We start from the raw sequence: 19,323 nt of genomic DNA, 5'->3' as shown, positions 1-19,323 counted from the left end.
GTCGGGCCTCATTTTGCTGAATCTATTTCATCCCTACGTTTGTCTTTTCATCTTAACTCACAGTCATTATATGTGGGGAGCTGCCTTTTCCTTTGGGGTATTTCTCTGAGGCAAGGTAGGCTTATTTTCTATCTTCAGGCTAGTTAGTTTCTCAGGCTGTGCCGAGTTGCATAGGCAGAGTTAGGCGCAATCCACGGCTGCCTCTAGTGTTGTTTGGAGAGGATTAGGGATTGCGGTCTGCAGAGTTCCCACGTCTCAGAGCTCGTTCTATTATTTTGGGTTATTGTCAGATCACTGTATATGCTCTGACCGCTATGTCCATTGTGATACTGAATTGCCTATCACAACAGGTTTCCTCCTACACTCCAAAGACCTGGTGATGGGAAATTTACATTGTGAGTCCCAATGGGGACAGCAATGATGTAGTCTGTAAAGCACTGCAGAATAGGATGGCTACAGAAGTAAATGAGAATTTAATAAAAAAAAATAATCTTATTTTAGGGGGAATGGGAGGGTCTCAATGAGGTATGCAAACAACTAAGTGATCAGAGCACCATTTCTTTTGAAAGATTGTTCAGCTCTTCCGTTTTTTTTTTTCTTTCCAAGAATTTAGAATGGGTGCATTTTAAGATCAAAAGAAAAGTGATAAGTTTCCACACACATATACACTAGTGATGAGCGAATGTACTCGTTGCTCGGGTGACCTTCGAGTATTTATGACTGCTCGGAGATTTAGTTTTCCTCCCCTCAGCTGAATGATTTACAGCTACTAGCCTGCTTGATTACATGTGGGGATTCTCTAGCAACCAGACAACCCCCACATGTACTCAGGCTGGCTAGCAGCTGTAAATCATTCAGCTGCCGGGATGAAAACTAGATTTTCGAGCAGCCATAAATACTCGGGAGGTCACCCGAGCAACGAGTACATTCGCTCATCACTAATATACACTTATATATCACCCCTCCAGAGGTTTGACTAGTCATTTGGATGATGCCAGCCACTTTAAAACTAGGACCCAAATGGTTAAATAATCACATAGCCAAGTAGTCTTCATTTATTCCTTAAATATTTTGCCTTAAAAATAGCACTTTGTTACCATCGCCATCCACAAACAGTGGCTTCAGGCAATGATTTAGATCCAGAGATCTGACACACACTTCCTTCCATATTAAGTAATGCAGAGATAAATCCACCAAGATTAATTTTTCATTTTGGGATTCGAAACCAACAGCAATTGGAAAAAAAAGATAGAAAACCCCGGCACAGAGCATTTAATTCTTAATAAAGAAAAGCCAGAAGAGATTAAAAATGACCTGTTTCCTGTAACTTAATAAGAGTTTAATGTATTACAATAAGATACATGTCGCTCACATAAGACAGCTGGTATTGGACCCTGAGCTCTCCCAGTGCACTACCATGTTTAGTGTTGTACGTCTTCACGGTCAGAGACTTTACTGGCTCTGGTTGTGATAAGAGGCCTCCAAAATTACAAGAACATTTTGGTCTCGTGTCTACACCAGTCGTGTCCTGCTAATAACACTGTCGTAGCCCTCTTTAAAAGCACATAGCATCCTATCCAATAATGGAACCTACCTAACAAACAAGTGCACAGATAAAACACTCCAGAACTCGTGGGCAGATTGTGCCCTTGCCTGTCCCCAGTTTGAGCAAGTTCTTGAAGGGCTTTAAGTAAAAGAGTAAGTGATGGGATGCAACGGAAAAAAAATAAAGTCACAACTCTGCACTTTATAGCTTGGAATAGACAGCCATCTTGGGGAGAATAAAAAAGGGATTGGTATAAAGCACATTTTATTTTTTTCCTACCACCAAAAATAACTGCTTGCAGCACATCGTCAGGGCTTCTTAGTAACAGGACCTTCTTTTTTTGCCTTAATTTTTTCCAATTGGCAAATGTTCTTCAAGCATGGAAAGTGTCATGGTTTAACGCTGCGTCCCCTTCAGTGACCACCCTCAGCACGTGGACAGAAGCATGGTTTCAAGCAAGTGAATGGGATTGGCTGTAGTTCCCGAACCGTTAGAACTCAGAGGACCTCACTAATTAAAAAAAATGATGGCATATGTTAGATTACTAGTGATGAGAGAACATGCTCAGTTAGAGTATCTTGGGCGTGCTCGGATAATATATTCGAGCCCCTGTGGCTGCATGTCTCGCGGCTGTTGCAACACATGCAGGAATTGTCAAACAGGAAATCCATGGATGTGCTATGACCGCCTACCGCCGCAGGGACTCAAATATATTCTCCGAGCATGCCCAAGATACTCAAATAACGTTATGTGAGCACGTTCGCTTATCTCTAAAGATTACCCTTTTAATGTCCAAGACCCCAACTAGGAGCCTTGTGCGAACTTTGAAGATCCAATAAAACTGGCGATCTGCCATCTCCTAGTACTCTTCTTGGCATTACTGCACATGCCGATGTTCTGCAACATTAACCATGTTTTATAAAAAAAAAAAAAAAAAAATCCCAAAAATACTCATTATTTTCACAATAGATTCCCTTTATTATTTATATGGAGTTGGGTGAAGGGTCTAAAAAGTGACACTCGCACGCTAAGAGCCCATGATCATGTGCTAGATGCCACTTATTCTGGTGAACATGCAACATGGAGCAACATTTTGCAAACATTTTGACGTGAGTACAATTCAAAACTTGATTAGCAAGAGGGAGAGAAGAGGAAAAAAAAAAAAAATACCTAGTTTACTAAATACAATGATTACTTTATTTTCTTAAGTTAAATTTCCTATGCTATAACGATAACTGGATACTTGAATGGGTCTATAGATCTAAAATGCCCATCAGTCACTTCTCCCCTTCAATCCAGGTATTTTTAAAAAAATATATGTATACTCTAGAAAAATAATGAATATTGCAACTTTTTCCAATGCTGAAAAGCATTTAGTAAGCAATAAGAGAATCCAGCAGAAATGGTGTTGGAAGGTTGAACTTGTCGGAAGGAGGCTGACGGCTTCAGTACTGATAAATTAAGTTGCAAAAGTATCATACACAAGTTTTCGCTCTCCCCCATTAAACACTGGTTTTCGCCGGGGAAGAAAAACACCATACGGTATATTTTGAAGTACCCATAAAAGTGTGAGTTGAGGCTTTATACTGCAAACTTATCCGTATGTACCAGCATTTCACACCTCTAAAAATCTAAGCTAGAACTCAGGTAAAAACCTGGGATCGCCCCCTCACTTTAAACGTGTGGTCTGCTATGACCGATGGTTTCTTACGGGGAGAATCTTAGTGACATGAGAGTTCCAGCAATCAAGAGGTTCATTTTTGATATATTTTGCAGTCTACCCCACACATTTTGCAATGAAGGACACACTGTGCATATTTACGTGCGTGCACACACATACATATACACAGCTTGTGGATAAAGAAGCATTTGTATATATAGATATATTCCAAAAAAAAAAAAATCTATGTTTTTTTTTCCATGATGTGGTAAAGGATCAGGTCCACAAGCTCCGCAGTGCTCCTCACCCTGTATTGTCTATTTGGCTAAAATGTCAGGAGTTTTGGTTCTGAAAAATAGAAGCTTTGTCTTTAAGAAGAGCCAGGCACAAATGACAACTCCAGCTTCCTAAGAAATAAGAGAAAGGAAGGTTAGAGGGGAAAAAAAAAAAAAAAATAATAGTAATGAGATTCCAGTATAGCGGAGAATACCTTTAATTTTAATTATTTTTTTTTTTACTTACCCTCAGGAGGCTCTGCCATAGGAGGTGAGAGACAGTACATATGATATCCTCGGTCGCAGTCGTCACAGAACAGCAACTGGTCCTGTGAAAATAAGCAGCTCAGAAACCGTCTAAGACATAATGCACTTACAGGCAGGATGCATAGCGCCGATACAGTAAAACATGAGAGATAGAAAAATCAAAGTGCAGGCGATAAATCAGATCCAAGGTCTACTTAGCACTTTGGAAATAAAACGTATAAATTTACTCACGTCATTTTCTGATGTCCCGCAAATGTTACAGCACTTGCACTCAATGCACTGCCAGCGGTACGTCTTCACTGCGGCCATCATCACCGGTGTAAACTGCAAACAGGAGGGGTGCCCTATGAGCGCAAGAAAAACGGGGCTCAGAAGTAGGGTCCAAAATAGATTTCTTTTTGTCGTTTTAAAATGTGCGCATAAAACTTCATTGTCTTGCCATATTTATTTTTTTTGTCAGTTGCTTGACTGGAAGAGGCGGTTGCTCAACAATGCAGGGTATAACATCACAATGCAAAGGGAAACACTAAAATTTAATATATAAAAAAAAAAGCTACTAAAAAGAGAAAGATGATGGTGATTATGAGCATTGAAGGAATCCACGGCCATTAATATCCCACACTGGACAGGTTAGCTAATATTTTCCTTCATAACAATGGAGTATTTATTTATTTTTTGGTTCAAAAGGCCAAAAAAAAAAAACCCCATCTCCAGAATTCAAACTTAGCAAAAAGTTATCGCGTAAAGCTTCATATTAAAAAGTAAAAAACAACACTTAATACTGCGGTGATCTATCTACACATGCTTCCTCTGACCGTGACTGACATCCCGAAGTAGAATATATCTCTGGAGTCAGCAGTGCTCCGATTTCTGGATAAGAGCTTCAAATTCCCTGCATAGATGCACATTTTAAAGGAAACCTTCTGGTAGCCACTAGAGGACTTTAGTAGCCTAATGTATGCGGTTTTTATACGACGTTCAATGCATAGATGGTGTGCTGTAAGGTCCTGAGCACTCATTACCGGGGATCGCACAGAGCTAGAATGTTTTATGTCCATGCAGGGGATTTGGGGCTCTGTATGACTGAAACAAAAGCACTGACTGCTATAACAGAAGAAGAAGCATTAAAGCCTAGAAATAAACACCTTTGGAAACCTTTTATTTCGGTGACTCATTTCTGTGTTCATTGCTGGTTGCCGAATGAGTCAACTGAGAACCCATCAGGGAGCTGGTTCCAACCGGAGAGTTTGTAGCCCTTTATCGTTTTCTGAGCCCCTTTGTTTATTTAGGACCATAAAACACAGCAGAGGAGCTGAACTTTCATGTGATCATAAACTAGAAGAAAGTTAATTGGAAAAAAAAAAAAGCTGCAAGCTCCTCCAGTCAAAGCAATCTCACTGAAGGATTCTCAAATAACTCAGTCTGCAGTTAGCAATCGGCAGGGAAACAAAGCCAAAGAGCACAATTTTTAATGAAGCCCTATTGTAAGCAAATGCATGAAGCAATGTACACTCTCAGTAATTAACTTAGGGGTTCAGATAGCGCACTCGCCACGGAGCCAGACTTACTATTATGTGCGTATACTGTGTGTGTGCACCGCTTACGAGAGCGGCACACTTCAGATTGGTGTTTAGAGTGATCGGTGGAGGCCTGTAACCCACTCAACAGCAGCCATTTGTAGCGCTTATTATAGATGTATGTAAGTTATGCTTTACTTTAGTTTAAAATATATATTTATATATCTCTATCCCATCTGACTTTCCTTAGAATGTATAATCGTGTATCATCTGGCCCTATGTGACACCGGGCTTGGAAAGACATTTGCACACTGAGTGCTGTAGAAGAAACCATCACCTACAACAACAAAATAAAGAAAACTTACGCCATTTATTGGTAATCTGCAGTTAAATAGTTAACCCCATGCTGAAGTGCAGCTACAAGAAAAAATAAAAAATAAAAAAGAAGAAGTTTTAGTCCCCTACCAGCCTCTAGCTTCCAGTCATCAGGATGGTGCAGGGAACGATTACAGGACCGCTTATCAGTCATTGTGGCTGTAATCCCTCTCCAGCAGATTGATTGACAGCTCTCGGCAGTGTATTCATGCAGAGCAGGCTGTCAATGTGTTGGTGAATCAAGCGTGTCCTGATGACTGTAAGCAAGCAGCTGCAGGGAAAAAAAAAAACCCATAACATTTTCTCCCTGTAGCCGCAGCTCCAGTAAAGCAGTCAGACATTATTTACTTGCAGGTAAAAAGCTTTTAGAATTAGGTATTTTCTGTGGTGACAAGTTACCTTTTTAACGCTACACGCAAAAATTGAAGATGTGTTGTTAACACCTAAAAACAAAATAGGCTAATACAGGTGATGGCTGAGCCATTATGTGGTTTATTACGCTTAAACCGAAGACTAAATATATCATCTCACTGCAGAAATTATTAAACTGATGTAACCCATCTTTAATAAATAAAAAAAACAAAACGAAAAAAAAACAAAAAAAAACTGTCAGTCTCTTTCTCACCGTACTTTAGTTACAAAACATGAACCCACACAGACTGGTTTTTCTGCAGACTGCTCCGTCTGTTGCATCGATTTCACATTTATTTGCATAGTTATATTAGATTGCATTTCATTATAAAGCACAATGACATCTGGCATTTTTAAATTATTTAATTACAGTAACATGTTACTTTATTGCACCACAACTATAGTCTAATTGTTTTTTGTTGTTTTTTTTTCAATTCTCAGCTAGTAACATGGGAGAGGCAATAGTAGAAGCACTGTACTCATTGTTTTGGGGGAAGGTGGGAGAAAAGAGGAGCACCCAACACACATCGGTAAGTAGGGAAGGGCATGCATCTCGACCAAGAATGGTAAAACTTCCCAATATGTAAACTTTTCAGTCAGTGTATACCACCCAGCCATCTTGAAAACCAGGCAACTGTTGAGCTCCCATACTGCTCATTGTATCACCCTCTTTACCCTGCCTCTCATACCCGAGCGACCGCAGTCTGAGCAAGATACCAGCTCTTCGGGCTGGTTCGTTTTCTTGTTGATCTTCGAATCTCCAAGGCAAAAGTCACAGTAATTGTTAGGCAACGCAAGACCATCAGGGCCCTTCTTGGCTACAAGGAAAAATGAGAAAACAAAAAAAAAAAAAAAAAAAAGGAAGCATCAGTTTATCATGGGGACGATTCCGTTAAAAACTCTTAATTGGCAGGAAAAGCCAAATAATTTTTAATCATGTATTTGCATTTACGAGACGCTATGGTACTAAAGCAGGGATCTAACTAGAGGCTAGATCTTCAATCGGTGCTTATAAATGCGTCTCTACTAGTGATGAGCGAATATACTCGTTACTCGAGACTTCTCGAGCACGCTCGGGGGGCCTCTGAGTATTTTTTAGCGCTCGGAGATTTAGTTTTTCTTGCCGCAGCTGAATGATTTATATCTGGTAGCCAGCATAAGTACATGTGGGGATTCCCTAGCAACAAGGCAACCTCCACATGTACTTATGCTGGCTAACAGATGTAAATCATTCAGCTGCGGCAAGAAAAACAAACTCCGAGCACTAAAAAATACTCGGAGGACCCCCGAGCATGCTCAAGAAATCTTGAGTAACTAGTATATTCGCTCATCACTAGTCTCTACGTTTGTATGGCAATGGTCACCATCACCATGTTGCAGCTCCAGATTGTTTGCCAGCCTGACAGGCAACAAAATATATGAAATAAGCATAGATTATCGGAGACATTTAAGGCACAGCGACGTACCTGTCTTACTCTTTTGCTCTTCTGGTCTATGCATTATGGGTGTTGGCGGCTGAGAGTCTTCTTTGTCCTCCGCTCCAGCCCCTTCTTCATCCACCAAATGGGAGTGCGCGTAGTGATAGCTCAGACCAGGCCGGTTTTTGTAACGTTTTCCACAGACTGAGAAAAAGAAATAAAGTAGTAGCAGAGAGGGAGAGAATAGAGAAAAAAAAAAATTATGAAGCAAAGCGAAAGATCACAACAAAAAAAGGTAACAGATAAATCAGCAAAAAGAGAGGAGGTAGGGAAACTGACCGCTAGACTTCCAAAAAGTACAAGGCAGTCAATAGGTTAATATGAAACAGCAAAGCATGGGTGGACTGGCAGATAAGCAGCAAGGTTATAATCTAGGACCACGATACAGCTCCTGTGCAGTGAAGGTTTGCCTTTACTAACCATAATGTTACATATTTCAATGAAAGACATTTATAGCATATCCATAGGACTGGGACCTGCGGGGCTGCAAAAGTGAAAGGAAAACAGTCCCTAAAACGGCAGAGTGCTATGAATTCAATACTGTATACCACTAAATGACTTCTAAGCAATGTATGTGCCATCGTGCAGGCATCTGAGGGAGTATAGTTCTCCGATGTTTAAGAGAAAAAAAAATAAAATCTGAGATCACATTAGTAAAGTCTGATTCCTGGCCACCAGCGATTTCTTATGCCCCCAAGTGTCCTTTCTGCAACGACTACAGAACTGACCAATGTGGCATTTCAACACATTTGCCCCTTTGAATTGCAACAGGTTAAATCCACAGCTTATCTTGCCATGCTGGAAATATCAAATCTGCAGTTATGGTCAATTTATGCTGCAGACTGTAGGGGCGAGTTCATTAAAGGGAGTCCGTCTCCCCATAAGATCTATCCAACCTATTAATATGGGCATACGGGTGAGAGACTGCCGAAAACAGCCCTACGTGGGCGTCTCATGTCAGATGTCTTATTGCTGACAAATCATCTTTTACCACTTTATGTAAGTGAGCTCTTCCAGGCTCAGGGCGGATGGTGCCTGGAAGATAAAGCTCTGCCTCCAGAGCCTAGTATAAATGAAGGGGGAGCTACCAGCGCAACATCTAATGGTTACCAGTGTGATATTTAATAGTCACTCTCTGCCATCCTGTGTAGTGATAACGGACACCTCTGAAGGTTCCTCTCAGCTTCAATCTCAGAGGCAGACAAGGATGCAATATTGTAACAATACAGCAGAGCTCAGAGAGCTGCAAAAAAAAAAAAAAAAAAAAAATGTTTGCAGGAGGACAAATTTAATTTCTCCTGTTCTATGTTGGTTACACGTCTCACACTGGTAACTACTCCTTCATGTAGAAAGCTCTGGACGCAGAGTTATCTTCTGGGCAACGTCCTCCCCGTAGTCCGGAAGGGGTCTTTTAAATACAAGAAAAATGTTGATTTCTCTGGAATAAGACATCAGATCGCATTGTGTTCAGCTTCCTATGCCCTGCATATAGATGGCTTAAGAGGGTTGATCCGACTGACAGGAAAATGGAAACCAAATGCAGTAAAATACCCAACAGCAGGTATGCAAATTGCCTCTTCAGAGAAAAAGGGGACTTGAACTCTATAGCGCCACCTATTGGAAGTAGCGATTCTACAAGTCACAATCAGCCCTTTAACGAGTCTTGCAATATGACTTGGGATAAGAGCCAAATCACTATCTCAATTCGCACAACAGCAGATCGTCACATTGGGTCCAGCGACTGCTCCGGTCTCAGTGTTTTGACTGCAATGGTGACCGAATGTCACAACAGTGTGTACGATCTACCTCGGCACACGACAACAACAACAACACCACACTAGAGGGAAGCCATTTTTGGAGCCAGGGAAGGCAAGCACCTGCTGTTACTTTAGGCATTGTACAACGTTTGACACTTTTGAAGCTATGATCACATGCCCAATAATGAGCAGTTATTCCTTACTGGACATGTGACTATAGACTTCGCCTCATTCACAACAACCTGCTGCAATATACTGCGGGAAATCCTTTGGAGCCTACTCAGAGACACTGCGAAATTCATATTAAATCCCCCTTTAAAAAAACGACACCATCTTTCAAGGTTTCAAAAATAGTCTAAATCATCTAGGCGCCCGACAACTAGTATTTATCACTAAACAAACAGTTATTAAAGTACACAAATCATCTGTACTGGTACACGTAATGTGCAATATGACAACGGAATCTAAGCCATAACTGTATACGAAACTCCATAACAAAAGCCAACGTGGGGCGTCACACTCAAACCTTACAGACAAATATACACCATTAATGGTAGGAATTTTAGATTTACTCAAGTACAAAAATCAAAGCAAATTCACCATACTAATGTTTCCACAGGTCAATCACAGAACAAAGGAACTACCCGCAACAACAACAAAAATTGTGAAAGCAAGCACACAAGACCTGCATCTGTCTTAGTAGGCCCCCATACACCGAATAAAGTCTGCCATCTACTGTGTACGGGGTATCTATACAGGTAAAATAAGTAGATCGGATATGATCGGTGATCACTTGTATACCGGTGGGGGTCCGCCTGCTGGGACCCGCATTAATCGTCAGAAAAAGGCACTTTTATCTCTGTTAGAAAGTAGCAGCAGTGTGGATACCCGACCGCCGATCCATTCAATCCCTAGGGAGCTGCTGGAAAAAGCCAAGTGCAGAGCTCAGCAGCCCCATAAGGAATGAATGGAGCGGCGGTCCGGCACGCACACTGCTGCGCTTTTCTAACAGGTATAAAAGTACGAGCTTCCATCAGTGAGGGTCTCAATGTATAGATTGGGTGGCTTGGCCGAATGGTCCCTTCATGACCACAGAGGTTGGTGAAATGCTCACTCATGTACAGAGTGGAGAATGAGATTTTGGTTAAGGTAATTAATACCCTACAAAAGGATCAAACTGTACGAACGAAAAAATAAATCCATGTGTGCATTTCACAAAAACGAACTAAGGGAGGTAACGAGCCTCACCAAGGAAGGTAACGAGCCTCACCAAGGAAGGTAACGAGCCTCACCAAGGAAGGTAACGAGCCTCACCAAGGAAGGTAACGAGCCTCACCAAGGAAGGTAACGAGCCTCACCAAGGAAGGTAACGAGCCTCACCAAGGAAGGTAACGAGCCTCACCAAGGAAGGTAACGAGCCTCACCAAGGAAGGTAACGAGCCTCACCAAGGAAGGTAACGAGCCTCACCAAGGAAGGTAACGAACCTCACCAAGGAAGGTAACGAACCTCACCAAGGAAGGTAACGAGCCTCACCAAGGAAGGTAACGAGCCTCACCAAGGAAGGTAACGAGCCTCACCAAGGAAGGTAACGAACCTCACCAAGGAAGGTAACGAGCCTCACCAAGGGAGGTAACGAGCCTCACCAGAAGCAGACTGCTACAATAGTGGTTGGTTTAGGTGATAAAGTGAAAATGACCGAGAATGACATGTGCATTTTACTTCGGAAATGGCTACAAAAAGTATGAAATTAAAAGACGCTTGCAATATGGACTACAAAGGGCTATTCATTTGCACAGCAGGCATTAGTTGGCATTGTCACAAATTGTCCTCACGTGGACATGTCTGAAAAGACTTCATTGATCGAGTGTATCAGCTTAAAAGGTTAATACGTAGTGTATAGCAACAGAGGTGAAAGAAATGCAGACTAGGCTTATACAGCACAAACAAAGCCAGGCTTCATATTTTTCAGGCCAAGTTACTGAGCAGAAAACTCAACAACATAGTAAGGACATACCAGGACATTTATCTAGCGCAGCAGCATAAGCACAGTGACCACCCCAAAAAGATACAAGAAGGCAAAAGGGCAAGACAAAAGCATACTAAGAAGATGGGGGTATGAAAGAGACAGATGGGCACACGTTACAGACACCACCATAATGGCGACTAGCATGACTGAGAAGAGAAAGCATGCCAAGCTGCAACGCCAAGGAAGACGGGCAGAGAGGGGAAGATGGCAGACTAGAGCCACAAGCGAGCAAGTTTAACTACCTCTTTCGGAGAATTTCGAAGTTTGCTTTAGTTTGTAACTGTCTGAAACAAGGAAAGAAAGAAATAGAGAGAAAGGGATGAGTATGCTACCTACACAAAGAGCAGAAAGAGCAACTGAAGCAAAAGGTTTTACTTTGATTTTATTATTATTATTTTTTTTTTTAATGGGGAATGCAAATTGAAATAAATAAAAAACGCTGTGATCTTTAAGAGTGAAAAAAGTCTGGAAATTCTTATCTCAGTGCAGCTTTGACTTGGTTCCCAAACATGAATGAGCTGAAAAGTTCTTGTGTATAAGGCTGGAATCACACATGCAGGAGCGGATGCAACGCAGACGCATTTCCCTTATGCTTCTAGCTGTGGCTCATAAAAAAATAAGTAAAAATTGAAAACTGCATGTGCGATGCCTTAAAGATTGTTTTTCTAAATTGTGATTTGTGAGAGAAAAAAAAAAGGCATCAAAACTGCACTGTATACACTAGGCCTTTAAGAAAATCTGTCTCAAGGGGAAATGGCTTTATAATAAGCTGTTATGTCCTCCAAAGCCAAAGTCGTTGCATCATGCAATTATTTCACGTCCAGAATATTTTTAATTTTTGCTTGTGCAGAATACCAACTCGCAGATTAAAAGGGCTCTCTGGGGCAGCTCACATTTGCAGCGGGAGGTGACTGTCGATTTGGCACAGGTTTGAAGAAGAAAAAAATAAAATCACCAGTGTCCATCATCAGTGCCCAATGCAGAGGTGAACGGTGCCGGAGAAACCCTGCGACAAGTGGCTCTTGTAGGAGACCGTTGGCCATTATGCGTCATACGAGGACAGCCTGTCATATAAAGTCATTCTCCCGTGACAGATTCTCTACAATATCTACAGATAGAAGGTCAGACATACTTAATGTACACATCAATATACACAAAAATGACAAATGCAGAATCCAACTTAGAATTAGCTCAACGTTCTGTAAGTTACATTAGTCTTATTTCTATAAAGCCGCTTACTATTTCTCAGTTACAAATTGGCAATGCATTAAGTGTTACATTTAGACATAGACCTGCATATCCAAGCCCAGGAATAACGCGTATGATTCTTATTAATAAATCATTTTCTGACGTTTCCAAACTACAGACATAAGCCAAGAATGATTTGTCATGGAATTCAATGAGTCACAGGTACGTTACATTTTTCTAATAGAATTTCAGCAAAAATTTGTACTGAGGGATACAAACCATCAGAAATTATCTGCAATGCGGAAACTTGCATCTGAATGCGTCTGGATCCTGTACAAGGTTTCTCAATTCAATCTCCGTAGGTGGATGGACAATAACAGGTTGATGACGTATCGTAGACGCCAATGTTGTGGTCACACAGGTTACAGAGGAAGTACCCTGGTGCCATTTGTCATGGATACGACCATTGGGTAATACGTGGCCATCTCTATGTGCAAACCAAAGTAGGGGTGCATTTGTAGGCTTGCTTGTGCATTCAGCAGGGACCTCAGTCTTTAATGTTCCATGTCACAAACTATAGCACACTGTCCTTAGAGGGAGTGTCAGCGGAAAAATGACTGTCCAAACCAAGCACAGGAGGGGGGGGAAGCAGAGGGAGAACAGATGGAATGGGGGAGGAGAGAGAGCGAGAACAGATGGAATATGGGGGGAGGGACAGATGGAACGGGAAGAAATAGAAGACAAGTAGGTGGGAAGGTGGACCGAACTGCTTGGCCATGCCAAGGGTGCACTGAGCGCTTCTCCTTGGCTTAAACTGTAATTTTGTGATGACAAACTCCCTTTGCAAGTTTACCCTTGTCCAAACACAATTTTGGACACTGTACTTCCAGCAACAGATGATATTGCCCGTATGGTACTTGGTGCAAGTTTACAGCTAGCAAACTGCACAGAAGGCAACCATTAAGCATACTTAATATTCTACATTCTTGATTGCAAAGTTAAATGGAACTGGTTGGCACAATTTTACATAAGTAGTGGCATATTTATATAGGCGCTGGATCGCCAATAAAAATTATACTTCTTTTACAGAGATCCGATGCACCAGTCATGAGAAATGTAGCGTAGAAGCCATATGCCAACTAGACTGGAATACACTGGGGGAATTGTCAAGTCACCCGGGCTCTACGGCCCCAGTGCCCTCCAGCTTGATTTGCATATGGATTTTATGTTACATTTCTCATCACTGGCACAATGGATCTCTATAAAAATAGGTATAATTTGTATTTTGGGACAAGCCCTTCACAGATATGCCACTTCTTCCCTTTGACTGACAGATGCCCCCTTTAGAGGCTTCCTGTCAACACACATGATCAGCTATAACTAATAGCAGGCTAGTGCTGTATGGATTAAAAACATGTTGCAAATATAATTGTGACTGAAAGACGGAAAGAAAAAAAAAAAAAAAGAAGAAAGATTCCAATAGTACAGATGCAAAAAGTTACCCAAGTTATAACATGGAGGATATGAAGGGTCGAAGTCCAAGTGAATTTTTTTATGTACAATTTGTTAAGTGCACACCGCTGCTGTGCATTCAGCCCAACTAGTGATGAGCGAATATACTCGTTACTCGAGATTTCGAGCATGCTCGAGAATATTTATTAGTGCTGGGAGATTTAGTTTTTCTTGCCGCAGCTGAATGATTTACATCTGTTAGCCAGCATAAGTACATGTGGGGGTTGCCTGGTTGCTAGGGAATCCCCACATGCTGGCTAACAGATGTAAATTATTCAGCTGCGGCAAGAAAAACTAAATCTCAGAGCACTAAAAAAAAACTCGGAGGACACCTGAGCGTGTTCGGGAAATCTCGAGTAACGAGTATATTCGCTCATCACTAATCCTAACATGTGAGAAGTTAATGGGTTTTTTTTGTGCCTTTTCCCTACACTGGGTCCCTATAGTGTAGGGATTTCTGGGCATCCTCCCTGACTGCGGACCACTGTAGGTTGCAGATGTAGTGTGTACCAAGCTGCATAATATGACTAATCAGTGTGTGATTCATATACATCCTCACATACTTGAGTAATATTAATTCGGCTGTTTTTATGTTAATTTGGTCCCCTGGCATATTACTACAGTGTAAATCATTGAACGCACATTTTTCTCATTAAAAGTGGTGACTGCAAACATATTTCACATATAATGAACTTGTGTTTTGCATATTTAGACTTGAACAATTCCCCGTCCTAATATCTTAATTGCGGATGCATTTTTCAGAATCCAGCAGGAAGTGACAAATTAACTTATTTGGATACGGCCGATGAGACGGTACAAACACGCTGGGCGCGCTTGTAATTGCTTCTTTGTGTTTGGCAATTTGCAGTGTTCTCGCAGCTCGGTGTGACAGATTTTGATGCAGCTGCATGCGGTAACACAGATGGTGCCCTCTGCTTCGCAGCTGCTGTATGTGTATGTTGGGGAATGGATGTGAGCACAAATAGCACTGATTCCTTCAGGCTGGGAACATACTTTATTCACCTGCATATGACAGAAACAAGGATATGCAAAACGTAACCCTAAATCTGGCAGAGGGGGGGCACGTTTTATCATAAACAATGGGATAGATAGATATCCTGTATTTTTCGGATTACAAGACTTTTGTTCCCCCAAATTTTGGGTTAAAGTGGGGGGTGCGTCTTATAATCCGAATCTGTGTGGTGTGATGTGCTGTAGAGGAGGGGGGGGGGCAGCTCTGGAGTGGTGTCAGGGGGCTGGCTGCAGAGACAGAAGGTGGTCCTGTGCTCCCCCTCATTAGCCTCGTGTAATATTCACTGCACCCGCTGTCCATCACCTCGGTGATGTAGCGCACCGAGTTGGTTGACAGGGGAGCAGTGCATATTACATGTGCCTGCACTCCCCCTCCTCCCATCCTGAATATGCCCCCCTGCAGGCACACACATAGCCCCCCCCAGTCACTACGTGCCCCCCTGCTGGCAGGCACATGATAAAATAAACACTTAACTCACCTTCTGATGATAGCTCCGTGCTCCCTGCTCTTCCTGTGTCTGTGCCGACATCTGATCAGGTCATCGGCACAGCACAGTGATATCATCACCGTGTGCCCAGGTCACATGATCCGATGCCTGGGAAACAGGAAGTGCAACCGGGGGGCCATGGGCCTGCCAGCAGCACAGGGGGGCCGCCGTGGGCCTGCCAGCAGCACAGGGGGGGGGGGGCCCGTGGGCCTGCCAGCAACACAGGGGGAGGGGGGGGGGGGGCCGTGTGCCTGCCTGCAGGGGGGGCCCCCCCCATGTGCGTGCCTGCAGGGGTGGGGCCCATGTGCATGCCTGCAGGGGGGGGGGGGGGGCGCATGTCCGTGCCTGCAGGGGGGGGGGCGCATGTGCGTGCCTGCAGGGGGGGGGGGGATGTGCGTGCCTGCAAGGGGGGGGCATGTGCGTGCCTGCAGGGGGGTGGGGCGCATGTGCGTGCCTGGAAGGGGGGGGCGCATGTGCGTGCCTGCAAGGGGGGGGGGGCGCATGTGCGTGCCTGCAGGGGGGGGGGGGGAGCCGCATGTGCGTGCCTGCAGGGGGGGGCCGCATGTGCGTGCCTGCAGGAAGGGGGGGGACGCATGTGCGTGCCTGCAGGGGGGGGGGGGGGCGCATGTGCGTGCCTGCAGGGGGGAGGGCGGGGCCATGTGCGTGCCTGCAGGGGGGAGGGGGGCCATGTGCGTGCCTGCAGGGGGGGTTTGTAGTGACAGGGGGGCCATATCCAGGATGAGATGGGGGGCAGTGTGCCAGGATGGGGGTTATATAGATACGAGGATGAGGGGCATATATACGATTTGCAAGACGGACACTGGCATTATAAGACAGACCCCCATTTAACAAAAAAAATTTTTCTCTTTTTCTTCAAATTTAAAGCGAAATACGGTGTACGGTGCTACTGGCATGCCATCTGTAGCAAAACAGAAAAAGTATATATATAAAAAAAAAAAAAAAGTGAATGCAGGCTATGCTATAAAAAGATGTTTCATAACTTGCACCCTTCGAAGCGAGATAAAGCACACGACAAAAAAAAAAAAAAAATGTTTTACAAGTTGTTGACTTGCCTCCCAACTTATCCCAGATCTCTAAGCGATAAAGTGGTTTTTCAAGCACGCCCTTCACTTCTTGTGTGGCCAGGTATCTGTAGACCTGATGTTACCAGCCCTGGTCACCTCACAATTCAGAGGGGAGCAGCGCTAGGATAACTTTTTAAGCATCTTGGGATGTGCTTAAAAAACCAGTCCAATCCATGTATGCCCCTCAAACTTGAGTACTAGATAGGTCATCAATAGCAGATCTGTGGGTGTCCAACACCCATCATTTGGGGCCGAACCTAAACACTTTGAACAGAGCTGCTAAGTGCGGCCTCTACGAGAGCATAGCTTCAGTGCAAAATAAGAGCAGAAGCTCCCGAAAAAAGTAAGTTTACAACCAGTTTAGGCCGAAACAAACAAAAAAAAAAGTGCTACATATCAGACATCAAGCGATCTGATACTGATATCCTTTTTAAAATGGTTGTCTGGGCTTAGGTTCTGCTGCTAATGCCTTGGGGCAGGTTTTGGTCTAGTCCATGACTCAACAGATCAGAGGTGATTCAGCAACATGAGGACGACCCACAGAATATTACACGGGTTGTTTATTCTTGTGGCCAATCAATATTTTCTTAATACATTGAATTTGTAACCATGTATATATTGTTTTTTTCTCAGGAATGCCAAGTCTTTAAATGGGATTCTCAAGGGCTGAAAAGACAAGTCTGTGGATGTATGAGGCTAGCACACTGGAGGCAACATGCCGACTACATTCTCCTCCACTTCTCTCTATAGGACATTGAGAAGTGCGTAAACCACATGCACGCGGTCACGTGAGCAGTCCCTCGTTCTGTGTACACACAGGACCATCGTGACAGTGTGCGCAATACACCTGATCACGATTCTGCAGTCACAGTGAGTGCAGATTTTTTTTCCCATTTCTGCTGGAAAACCCCTTTAAGACGCAAAGGAACAAACTGTCCATTTTTAACACACTTGAATAAGTTAACGAACATGAGCACAAAACATTAGTCATTTGATTGCTTTCTAAATAAATGATTCATATAGCATACAGCACTACCAGAGCCCAGGAGAATCGATCAGATTGCTATAAAATCGGCCACGGGAAGCTACAGAGTGCTGGTGCACAAAACAATCTGGTAAAGAAATGCGAGTAATTGCCGGGGTACTGGGACCTTTATGTAAAAGGTGAGTGTATTCTAGCATAGCACGGTGCGCAGGATCACAATGGTGAGAGGTGGTGCTCAGGAAAGGGGGGGTCAAGATTACTATTACTATGCCTACAAGATGGTAGCCTACGAAAAAAGCTTTGGGTCCTATGGCTTGCAGTCAAGACTCCCTTCAATGTCTACATATTAAAAGTGGATGACCAGGATTGGGTCTCAAGTCTGCAGTCACCATATGGGGCAGCACGGTGGCTCAGTGGTTAGCATTGCAGCCTTGCAGCGCTGGAGTCCTGGGGTTCAAATCCCACCAAGGACATCTGCAAGGAGTTTGTTTGTTCTCCCTGTTTTCACGTGGGTTTCCTCCCACATTCCAAAGACATACTGCTAGGGAATTTAGGTTGGGAGCCCCATCGGGGACAGTGATAATAATGTGTGCAAACTGAAAAGCGCTGCGGAATATGTTAGCGCTATATAAAGATTATGATTATTATTATAATAGATTATGAACCCTAACCACGAATTCATGATAAATAGATCAGCTGCAATACAAAAAAGGTCTTATGTTCAGACAACCGCTGAAATTTATACTGAAATTTGCAAAGGATTTTTTTTTCCCCTTGATCCAACAGGAGTGTAATGCCAGCTATGATTATTCTTACACACGGCTGCCCCCTAATGTCCTTTTAAGAAAAATGCAGGGTCCAAGTCATCTTTAGGCTTCGATAATACCCCCGTTGACTGCAATAGATATAAAGCCTTAAGCATCACTAGACGTTCTTTCACCTCATTTTTAATATTATAAGTTTACAAAACTGGTCAAGAAAAGTAAAAAAAAAAAAAAAAAAAAAAGCCTCACATTTATAGATTAGTTATAGGACACTAGGAGACAAAATATTCGGCCAGAATGCTGCTGTGTGGGTTTTAAAAGTCATTCACATTCTTTGTATATAAAGATAACCTGCGAAGTAAGACTATTTCTTCTCAACTTTAACAGAGCATCCCAAGTCTGAGCTAGCCAGTGTCACAAGAGAAGATGTTACCAACCAGACAGAACAATTTTTTTTCTCTCTCCATCTAATGTTAGGATACATGGGGGTATGTGTCCCCCAATGTTATTAAGAAGTCTTTCTTTTTTATGTTAATGTAACCAATACATCACCATTAGGAAACTTATAGTGCAAGAGAATCAAAGTACATGGAAAACCTGCTTTTTAAAAATTTTTTATCAAAGTCCTTGGTTATAAACAGAAAACTACAACATGACTGGATAAAAAAAAAAAAAAAAAAAAAAAAAAAAATTATATATATATATATATATATATATATATATATATATATATATATATATATATATATATATATATATATATATATATATATATATATATATATATATATATATATATATATATATATATAAATATATATGTCATTAAAACAAAAGACCAAAACAAAAAACACACAGGAAATCTGACTCACTGTCACAGGCATACGGTTTATCCCTTTCATCAAGAGCTGCTGCATCAAGCTTTTTCCTGGCACTGCCCAAACCTTTTCCCTAGA

General features: G+C 42.4%; 1 protein-coding gene across 2 annotated transcripts in view; it reads right to left on the bottom strand.

Annotated features, from left to right (window-relative positions):
* Window positions 1–1,041: 1,041 nt before the first annotated feature.
* DPF2 (double PHD fingers 2) overlaps window positions 1,042–19,323 on the bottom strand; it is a 34,923-nt gene continuing 16,641 nt past the window's right edge. Inside the window, exons 6-12 of one of the 2 annotated variants that reach the window (XM_069739219.1) lie at window positions 19,240–19,318; window positions 11,556–11,597; window positions 7,518–7,673; window positions 6,741–6,869; window positions 3,980–4,092; window positions 3,729–3,810; window positions 1,042–3,613 (exon numbers count right to left, since the gene is read on the bottom strand). In XM_069739219.1, coding sequence (XP_069595320.1) covers window positions 3,540–3,613; window positions 3,729–3,810; window positions 3,980–4,092; window positions 6,741–6,869; window positions 7,518–7,673; window positions 11,556–11,597; window positions 19,240–19,318 — 675 coding nt within the window. In that variant the 3' untranslated portion in view covers window positions 1,042–3,539. The remainder of the gene's footprint in view (window positions 3,614–3,728; window positions 3,811–3,979; window positions 4,093–6,740; window positions 6,870–7,517; window positions 7,674–11,555; window positions 11,598–19,239; window positions 19,319–19,323) is intronic. The other variant, XM_069739220.1, reaches the window with a different exon arrangement.

The sequence above is a fragment of the Ranitomeya imitator genome, chromosome 9 (genome assembly GCF_032444005.1).
Source record: "Ranitomeya imitator isolate aRanImi1 chromosome 9, aRanImi1.pri, whole genome shotgun sequence".
In the NCBI taxonomy this organism is placed as follows: domain Eukaryota; kingdom Metazoa; phylum Chordata; class Amphibia; order Anura; family Dendrobatidae; genus Ranitomeya; species Ranitomeya imitator.
This window is presented reverse-complemented; position numbering and strand designations above follow the sequence as displayed.